General features: G+C 41.8%; 1 protein-coding gene across 1 annotated transcript in view; it reads left to right on the top strand.

Annotated features, from left to right (window-relative positions):
- Positions 1-3,564: 3,564 nt before the first annotated feature.
- Positions 3,565-11,112, top strand: part of LOC119738244 (probable G-protein coupled receptor CG31760) — a 60,528-nt gene continuing 52,980 nt past the window's right edge. Inside the window, exon 1 of the mRNA XM_038213044.1 lies at positions 3,565-3,755. Within this exon, the coding sequence (XP_038068972.1) occupies positions 3,628-3,755 (128 nt within the window). The 5' untranslated portion in view covers positions 3,565-3,627. The remainder of the gene's footprint in view (positions 3,756-11,112) is intronic.

The following is an 11,112-nucleotide window of genomic DNA, read 5'->3' as shown; positions in this document are numbered from 1 at the left end:
AAATATGATCTTTAGTCATCATTACAGGTGTTAAGGGATTCTTAATTGATTGATTTAGCTTAACTGGTGCGCCGTTAACTTGATGTTAGATGTTATTTATGAATTTGAAGACATTATGAATTTACAGAAAACCAATTGTTCCTGAAAACCAATTGTTCCAGAAAACCAATTGTTCCTTCATTGGTCGCGGTGACTCTAAAGAAAAATATCACCAAGAATTTAATCTGTTTGATAGCTTTATCATAAACTACTTTTCAAGGGTCAAGTCTTGAAAAACAACGTGTTCGTTAGCATCGTATGCAGCAGACATTTTGTGCCTTGCGTATACGTATTAGCAGCAGTGAAGTGAGTGGTAACATTTTCCAGGGCTGTGGGATTTTGTTTCCATGTTTTCATTTTTCCAGAATGTCGCGCATCATCATGGGAAATCTGTGACGAATGTTTAAGGCTGTTACTATTTCGCGCCAAAAAGGGTGCAGGGAGGGGTAATGTTTTCTGATTGAATCCGTTCCCGCGAGGGCGCTTTCGGTTCGGTATTGACATTTCGCGTACTCTGCCCGCTAGTAAACTTTCACGGAGATAGCCAAAGCGGCGGCCATTTCTGAATTTGAAAACGATACTTGGCCCCAATTTTCATATAGCGATCGCAGTAGAACACTAGTCTCTGGAATACCCGCTTGCATACAAGCGACTGTAATGTGCATGCAGATCCGGCGATTAAATATGCAAAACAGCACCGCGTGTTGATCTCCAGATTTTGACCATTCAGCGGGCGCCTTCTATCAGGTCCTCGGTAACCCGTTGTTGTATTACAAAAACATGGCAGTAAATTGACCAATCAACAGCTTAGTTCACATTTCTGCACGAAATGACGTCAAATTTCTAAAGTCGACTTTGATTGGGTGGCGCGCGGGGTCGCATACATTTCTATTACGTTGTTGCAGAGATACGGTAGCGTGCGCTCTCCGTTGAACAACGGATGATACTCAAACTAGTGGCACACCATTTTCTACCTGACAGCGCCTCCGTCTATTTCCTGGAGACACAGTACGCGCAGCAAACGGTACGCTCTAGTAAGAAAGGGGGACAAGTTCCTTAAATTGGTGAGGAAACAATAGATATCTCTACGAGCGCGCAACTAACTTTTAGGCAGCGCAATGCAATTGGCCCCAATTCTTTTTAATAAAGAAATAAAACCACTTCAAGTGCAGACATTTAAGAAGAGATAACAAGGACCGAAATAGGACTCTGGCTTGACGCGATTTAAGAGTCAACACCAGAAAATCATGCTTGTCACCATTACCCCCAAAACCGTACATTGTTTTTTGAAGGTATGGGTATGTACCCAATTATTCGATAGTTAAAATGATGTTTTTCCAAGTGTGATCGTGACGTACGAACCCTAAGTCGTCGAACACACTTTGGTGTATCTCTGTGAGTTTATCACTGAATCATGTTTCCATTGTCTAGGTATCAATTAAAAACTGAAATGTTAATGTCACAAAAAAGGCCGAGAACGAATAGCGTCCGAAATAAGGCAAATTTGCTTTTCTAAAATCATACAATATACATGCATCAAATCTCAATTAATTTCCTCCTATAGGGTACCTCCTTTTGTATTTTAATTCATCACCTTACCCATCAGGCTCTTTGAATAATCCTGCACGTCAACTCTTTAGCCAGCCCCTCTAAGAAATTCTAGGGTACTTGTCTATAGACAGATGCAAAAGATGATTGGCATACAAAAAGTGTTCTGAACGTTTCGTGTAACGGGAAACAAAATGCAGTTAAAACCTCGAATTTTGAGACCTAAGACATGTATAAAGTTATAAATGAATTTATCAACAGTACTTGATTTAATTATCAAAGTCAACCCGAATATGGGGCTTTTATTGCAAAAGGAGACGCACACCGATACCGCGCGAGAAAACATGTTTGTCCTAACCTTCCGTCGAACCCGAAGGAGCAAATTTGTGAAAGGTCAGCCCCAGAAGGAACTCGGTACCCCGGCAAAGCAATGATGAAATACTCGGAAACATGCGCCGAGAGGTGTTGTGGAGTCTACATCGTACATGTCCTGAATCACACATGCAGTCGGGACTGTATATTAAGTTTTCCTGGTGTAGGAAATATAAAAAAGCTTCGACTCGAATCTCCCTTGAGTGCATCCGTTCTAGTCAGGGTCCCTCCACCCAGGGGCAGCTAACCAGGTTATGGCACGTATTATTGGCAACACGCTGGGCCTCCAACACGGCAATCAAGGGTATAATAAAGGGAGCGATGCGAGAATCATCTTCGCCTCAAGTCGGGATGGCGATTCGCCATAATCATAGCCCCAATTCCACATTCCTTCAATTTTCTCCACGAAAGATGCTTTGGGCGTAAAGAATACATTGATGTCATCCCGGTGTATTGTTTATGTTTTTTTGGCAGAAATGGATTTTTTTTCTACGATTCGGGAAAACAAGATTGACGGGCAAATCTAGAGCAAATAGAAAATAGTGCTAAGTGCGTCAACACGGCATCAAAATCATTTCCGTCAACATAACCTGTTTTGCTAGCGGTTTTTTTTTTAACGCTTGTTATTTTGGAAAACAAACCTTTCTTCGGATCAATTCTATAAACGTTCAATTAGCATTCGCTAAAGTTGCTTTCTGGTTGCTGACGGTTCAAGTTTCACCCTAAAAGATCACTTTTAAAATAGACATGGAACGAAAAACAAAATGAAATTGAACAGCCTCATTCATTTATGGAATAATTACTTTTCACGTTTAGAATTATTTGTGCGTTCGGCCTTTTTCTGCGTTAGAAGCGTAAAAGTTGGCAATACCCAACCTCGTTCCCAGGGTGTCGAGCAGTACGCTCCCACCTCTACCCGCCCTCTCACTCTGGCATTGGGTCATTTGCATATCCATTTTTTGGGATACGTATGCAAATGAGGAATAGTCCGGTGCCTGCCTGTTCGTCACATCAGCGTTTGTTTTGTATGTGGTGTCTGGGGTAAAAACACAATCAATTCGTCGCCGAGTGAGTTACGAAAACAAGATTTTTTTTTCAAAGTTCAAATGTCACAATCTTACCCAGTCAATAATTATGCAGTATCACATTTCATATCAATATTAACAAATTGGACAGTTGATATTATTTTTGAGAAGGTGTGGACGTAAGAATTACAATGAACGTGAAAACACGTAAAATACACGTTGGGCATTACAACATCAAGTACACGATATAATTCCTTTTCTTGCTAAATGCGGTATCGAATCAGGATACAGGAAGCAAGTTTCCTATCCAGGGCTTACTATTGGAAACGAGGTTGAAAATAAAGTAAGCCCTGGGGACGAGGTTGAGGCAATACCTAATCACTGGAGAAAAAGAAAACGGATATGTTACAGGGCAGGGGAGAACAACTTTTTCTAATAGTGTATAGTCGCACGAGACTTACAATTCTGGAAGAACAACACGTCCGCATTAATGCATATCATAAAAAAAATATGAAAGGTACTCTTCACGTCTATTTTGTTGAATTTTCCTTTAAAGTGACTTTGTTTTCCTCCCTCATACACAGCTACCTTCATCCATCGGAATAATGATACGTCCGAGAAACCCCCGGTGGAGGGCGACGTTATGTTGGTTACCTATGAGGACGGCCACTGGAGCGCTCCATATTACGACTGCGGAGGGGGTGATATATGGATGATCACGTACACTGTACCATTTCTTGGATCCTACGAAAACGGCAGCTACTATTTCAAGTAAGTTATTCGGATTGTTCTATTCAGACCTCCCTTTCCCAACTTGTATTCTCTATTTAAGAATCTGATAACTTTCTCCTTTATCCTTGCATTTGCCACTGTGACCTTTCAGAAAAGTAGACAGTCAACTTGTGAACACTCAGAATAGGGTGAGAGAAATGGTGCTGAGTTTTGGTGTATTACATAGAGAAAGATCCGTGTACAATCTGTTATCTTCAACTTCAGAATCAACTTTTTAGCAGCAAGGTTAGTCACTTATAGCAGTAGCATAAGTGCGCCCGCAATTTGGGAAGTTGATTCATAACAGTGGAGTAAAGTGTAGTTCAGACGCAGCTTATCCGCTCCATTCACAAGTACCCCCTCACCGGCAAAGAAAGTACAGCTGGGGGTGACCGACCAACGCCATCTTGCCTGACTGCAATTTTGCCGCGACGCACGGCCGTACCACTGCGTGTACATAGTACAAATCCCCTGGTGTACGTGCGTCACACACAAGGAACGGTGTGCGTCAACCAGCTAAATATCCCGCCAATTGGACGTCGTTGCTAGGTAAAAGGGCACCCTCGTTGTTGGCGCACGGAGCCCATAGCTCCATTTCCCCGCAAATATGGTAAAGGTCGAGCAGGCCGGAGCGTGAAACAACAACCGAAGAAAACACACGGTGAAAAAGATAGACTTCGGGGGCGCCTCCCAGATGTTTGTTTGATATTACACATAATAAATATTTACAAAGATAAACCAAGAGTAAATTATAATATTGGGTGACACTTACAAATTATACTACCAGTGCAGGGGCGTGGGTGCATGGAGGAGAGCACACAGCAAATGGAATTTCAACGTAACAGTGTGACAACCAAATAGAGAAAGAATGACCCACGTCCGATTGTACGTGTTGATCTTTTCAAACCTTGGACGAAAAATACCAGAGAACAAAAGAGAGCAATATCGTCCACTATTCCCAGCATACGTCCGCGATTGGGGTCGTGTACAAAACCTATGGGAGTCTTCCTAAAAATTTAGAGTAAAAACAAAGGAGGGACAATAGGACGTCCACGATCGACGGTGAACACACGTTTGCGTGCGTGCACCGATCTTATTTTACCTAAAGGTGCACCCGACCAGAAAGGCAACAAAGGAATGTAACTAATGTATAGCGTAAACGCTTTGTAGTGTACGTGGCGATCTGTTTCTTTGTTACAATATGTCCACACCAAATTTTCAGACAAACTTTAATAAAATCGTAGTTATAATTTCATTAAGGGAAAATGGGGTGGGGCACGTTTTTTAGGTGAAAAGCGGGAAACATCACCTCTCGAGGCTTTGATATAACAACTTTATTACAACAAAAACCAGGCCATGAGTTGCTTTAGTTCCTACATCGAATTCAAAACCTTAACTCACCCGATAAATGACTTCAGTCGCGTGGTTGAATGTCCAACATGGCTATTTGTCGAGGATGACAACACTTTGTTGCAAAGGAAGGAATACAAGACAAGAAAAGGCAAGTAAAGCTGACTCAGAGTGCACAAACTACTGATCAATTGATTCAGAATGCACTGGAAGACTTTTCATGCATCTGGTCTACATCTTGGGCCGGAATCAGCCCATTCGTTGGCGCTACAGGATATACCTATGCAATAGCACTGCCCGGCTTTCTATCACTGGATTGGTTTTCACAAGAGACTTGGAGAAGAATGCCAATGCGTTTAGAGCAAAGAAAACATGGAGGATTATTAGGCGCTCCGATTTTTTTCTGTCGATTCCTAGCTGTTTAGGGTTTTTTGGCACCAGTGCCTCGCAGAGGCAATGAACAATGTGTCGTCTATTGGCTTTCTCCAACCAAATGTCTCACAGAGTTCACAGCACTCAATTTTAAAAAAGGGTGATAGATTTATCGTGATAACCGTCAACTTGCTGAAAGGTGTTGACAACTTGGTCAGGAATTGGAACTGACGGAAGCACGTCCCGCAATATGCAATGCATAACCACGATGTAAGGTTAAATTAGTTCCATTCCACGCACAGACAGTTTTCAGGATTTTATTGTCGGCATATCGATCGAGAGATATGAAAGTACAGTTCGGAGTACGTACATGCTGTATTTCAACTACGGGAACAACTGACACCTATACCCTTATGGGATGATCTCTTCAAATAGGTCTCTTTCTTCATTCAAACTTGGCATTTAACACGTTGGCCTTGGCTGCCTGGACATTTATGAGAATTGCGCCTTGTCAACTGCATTTTGAATGCTGACAGCTCTAGCTGTGTGTGACCGCTACCGCAGGGAAAACTTGTACTTCTTTTTTGGTCGAGGGGATGAAATCCCTGTGTCGTCACGTTCTGTAAGCGTTCGGTTGTCACTACGACGTGAGAAGAAAGCCGGGTGCAGACAAAAGCTGTCTGCAGCTGCAAGGAGTGGCTATCAGGCCGGTGAATCGGGGACTTAACACCCGTTCATCGGCGCTATTCTCCCGTGAGGGGATGGGGGGATGCCGGGAAAGTCTGGTGCAGAGAGGTACTACTCGCCTCGCCGAGGTGTTACACTTCTCATGTTTAAAAAATGATCCGGCGTGGTGAAGTCCCATTGCGAGATCGATACGCGCAAGCTTTATGGCAGCTATACACACACTTCAAGATGTCTGTAATAATTTAGCGTATAGTCTGTTGTTTTCTTGTTCGCTTGAGGGAGGAATAGGCTTCTGTAAGAAAACAGGAAGGATACACAAGAGGTTTCAAAATCCAGGCTTTGAGGCTCCATCGCTGGCTCAGAATAATAAATGAGGTAAAGCTCAAAGGATCATTTAATAGCCTTTACTGAGCAAATCTTGTACAAAATGTGCCTAAATATAAGCATCATGTTACAAAATGTGCTGCACATGAAGCAAAACACGGAGCTTCACTAAGCCGAAGTCCCCCACACTTTGAGGCCTTAAGGCGTCCGAAGTCGAACCCGGAGATGCAGTCGAGCTTTTGTACACGCCCCTACATTGTGAAGGAATCCGAGTCTGTGATGACTGTAGTGCGTTCCCCACTTCTGAGCATGTGAACCTACACGAACATTCGGTGATTTTCTGGCTTTCAAATACAGTGTACCAACTTTTTTTAAGCTGCGGGATAGCAGCTCGGCAAATCATCATGTCTCTCCGTTAGTCCGTTAGCTAGTAACAAACGTTGACATTGTCTATTGCTCCTACATATTTTGACTGATCGCAACCAACTTTTGTCAAAGTATCAGTAGCCCAGCCCCAACATGTCACATGACCAAACTGGGGTCAGAGGTCATCATGGGGTCGCTGGGGTCAAACAATTTTTAAAAATTGAAAACACTACTCCTTCCATAAATGACATGGCACAATCACGTGACTCATGCATGAATACGAATTCGTTGGCTCGCAGCTTCCGACATATTTCCGATCGAGCTTGTCTTTTAAAGTTTGATATTCGACTGAAGCAACTATCTGTACCCTGGAACATATCTGGGCATCAATTGACTTCAATATATGATATAATTTACATGGCCCGGAAGAATTCGGAGAAAGTACACCTTTGATTTTTTTTTCAGTTCTGCAGATAGTAGAGTGCATGTTGCAACCCAAGTCTGTTTTGTTTACCCAAATTTCGATGGAGCTAACACCCTTCATTTTTTGGTCGATTGCCCCTCCCCTTTCTGTCGATCATTCTGAGCGCCGTGGTGTGTGTTCACACTACTCATCGAGCGTTGACCCCAGCCAAAAAAGATGTACATGCGCGCTGTCGTCTGGTCGCCCTTCCCCGATATATCAAGCCATTCACCGGCTTGATAATTGACAAGACACTCATCTGCGACTGACTTCGATCTCCCCTTAACTGGCGATTGGAATTATTATATTCCCCGGTCTCCGTGCCCGGGAAGCTCATTATCACGAAGAGCCCCCTTGGGCCCGTCGGGAAATTAGCCGGGATTCACCCTCGCTAAAAATCCCTGAATGACCGGTCTTTATCACTCACGCCGGTGAAGGCTAAAGACTTCCCATCCATCTACCTGCTACCTTTCGCGAGGCCAATGTGACTCCTAAATTGGACTATGGTTTGGATAATTGGATTTAGCAAATTGGTTTTGCCGCCAGACAATCCAGTTAATAGCAGAATTTTTTTTAACTGATTTTAAATTCGTGTCTCTGCGACGATCCGCTCACAATTCGTACCAACGCGCATATGGGAATGTCCCTGTACTATTGCGTTAATCGTGTTTTGTGACTATCTCGAGGCACAAAGGCAGTCATGTATTTTATATGCTGTCCGTGCATGTCAGATTTGGTCGAAGTACTATTTATGTCCACAGGTATCATCCCAAATAGTAGTCGTCAATATATATATATATATATATTCAGTATGAAAAATATAGGTTTGAAAAAATTAATGGTTGCTCAGTGTGCCATCGGTCGTCAACAGGAATGTTATGGTTTAAACAAATATTCTTGGTTAGATATTATCAAATTAGCATGACAAAAGAGTATGTAATTTATTTGAACGTCGATACAGGTGTGAAAAAAACTGGACCATCAAAGCGTCCTCTTGTTCACAGCTTTAAATAAAAAATACAGCGCAAATATCTATACATATAGTCCATTGGCTTTTCAACATCGAAAACATCTTTCCAATGGGGTAAATATTTATTGAGTTATGGCCAATTGAAAACAAGTGCCGCTTTTTCATTTGGTCTACGGCGACTGATATTTTGACTGCCGCAATAACAACTCGCTCCGAAACTTGCATTTGTGAAAAAGGCTACCAAGTAGAGGGCAGAGACAGAGCAGTAAAGTAAACATTTAAGGAGTTAACCAAACAGTCCTTTTCATGACTACCGTGACTTCCAAAAGGATAAATGACCATTGTTGCAAAAATAAAATAAAATGAACAAAGTACACACAGAAATATTAAAACATTCTGCTCTCGCTCACCCCAAATCCATTACATTCCTAACATATGACAATTGAGACCGAGGACAGCGTTACAAATCGGCACTTATTTTGAATTAGCCATAACGCAATAAAAATCTACCCGATTCGAAATATTTTTTCGTTGTTGAAAAGCTAATGGTATATACTCTCAAATATGTAAAGATATGTACGATATGTTGATTAAAAAGCTGTGAAAAAGAGAAAGCTTTGAGGGTTCGGTTTTGTTGAGACACCCTGTATAAATCAGATTGGAACTGAAGTCTTAATAAGTAAGACCTTTGAAATATTTACACGCTTATCAGTTTGAACCAACTTTTAGTGGGCCATTGTATTTTCAACTTACAAAAACCAAAGGTTTTAAGTTTAATACAGAGCCACAAGCACAAAGCAAATTTATTTATCGAAAATGCACGCTTTTCAGTTTGAACCAACTGAGTGGGCCATGGTATTTTCAACTTACAAAAACCCAAAGGTTTAAGTTAAATTGGGGGATCATTTTTATGTTTCCCTCCAAACTTTCACTATTCGATTCTTCTTGAATGCGTGACGCGGACATAAAAGGTAACTACTGATGCGCTTATCTAGTACACGCATGCAGAGATGCATTATCATCCCCTGAAGCTACAGACAGGACGAATGCACGTACAGTGCAATGGAAGACCCACATTATTGCCGAAGACGGCGTACGTCTTCACAAACGTCACTTCCATTACTGTCCATCCGTGTTAACTGCTTGGTGATTTCCTTCGAATGTGGCTTGATCTGCGGCAAAACTACTTCGTTCCAAAGACAATCCGTTGCCGAAGGATTTTTCCCAACGAGGCTCATTTTCTCTGAAATGTGACTCCGCGAGGCGTGAACGAGGAACAATTTGAAGCTAAAGTGCACTTCATTAATGGGATTTTCACAACGTCCATTAGGGGGCTATGTATATCACCCTCGTTTATCAATTTAATCATTTTCAGTTCAATTCAAATCAATTCAATAGCAACATTCATGTTCATTCTTTCCAAAAACAAGTCGCATTCATTAAGTTTGCAAATAAAAAGAAGTACTTATATACTTAAATAATAATATATATCTGAAATTATAAGTGACAGGAGATATTACAAGAGGTTGAAAAGTATGGGGCTGTTCACGTCCAGTGCAGTCAAGCCGTAATTTTTTTCTTCGAATGTAGCTTGATTTGCTGCAAATCTACTTCGTTCCACAAAAACCAACGCCGAAGGAATTTCCCTCAGAAGCTGATCTGTATTAAATGTGACTCTTCGAGGCGTGAACGAGGAAAAATCTTCTCTCCGAATGTTTTTTTTTTTTTTGGTAGCTTATTGGTTGAAAGTCGTGGTGGTTGCTGCAAGAAGTTTCATTAATTTAAAGTTGATGACTTCAACAATTAGGATTTCACTAATGATAAGTCCGGAATCGACCCTGCTGTCAATGTCGCTGTAGTTTTTTTATGAGGAGGTATGCCAAAGTAATAAGCACTTCGGAAGACGTGGTGGGAGGAAAATACCTTGTTGGTTAACCTGGTTTGTACCATGTACTTCTCTGCTTGTTGATACGTAGCTTATTAGATAGCTTCTGCTCTCAATCGTGGCTTGTTGTTTGGCTGTCTACGCTTGTTTGGCAGGCTGGTACACTGATTGGCTTGTGTTTAAAAGCTGGACAGGTAGACTTTCTGACTTGTTGGCTTGTGTTTGCTTGCTGGGTGGCGGGTATACTTATTGGTTTGTGCTTGCTGGCTGGTAGACTGCATGGCTGGTTGACTTATCGGCTTGTGCTTGTTGGCTGGTATAACCCGATTTGGCTGATTTTGTCTTTGTTGGTACCCTGATAGGATTATTGGCCTGTGTTTATGGTGATTGGATGGCTAATAGACTTGTTGGCTTGTGTTTGATGGCTGGTATAGACTTGATGGATTGTAGATTTGGTATAGTTTGTTTTTTTGTTGGCTGGTTGACTGGTTTTCTGGTGGATTTGCTGGCTTGTGTTTGTTAACTGGTAGATGGCCGGTTGACTCGTTTTATTTTTGTTGGCCGATAAGCTGGTTAACTGGTAGACTTTCTGGAATGTGTCTGTTTGCTTGTATATATACATGTACTAGTCCGTTTCTAAATTGTTGGCTTACGTTTGTTGGCTTTTATATTCTGTTGGCTTATACATTGTGAGCTTTCGTTTGTTGGTATAAGTAGAATGGTTGTCTGGTAGACTTGTTGGCATAATATGTTTGTTGGCTGGATGGCTGGTATAGATTATTATTTTTTCTTGGCTTGTGTGTGCTGGCCAGTGGACTAGATGGCTGATAGACATGTGGCTGGTAGATTTTTTTGGACTTGTTAGCTTGTGTTTAGGCTGACAGGCTGGTAGTCTGTTGTGTGGTCTGCTTGGTGGCTGGATGCATTCCGTTTGCCGGCT

This window comes from Patiria miniata, unplaced genomic scaffold (genome assembly GCF_015706575.1).
Source record: "Patiria miniata isolate m_02_andy unplaced genomic scaffold, ASM1570657v1 HiC_scaffold_3, whole genome shotgun sequence".
NCBI classification, from domain to species: Eukaryota; Metazoa; Echinodermata; class Asteroidea; order Valvatida; family Asterinidae; genus Patiria; species Patiria miniata.
Note: the sequence above shows the minus strand (reverse complement) of the source record. Positions and strands in the feature narration are given on the sequence as shown.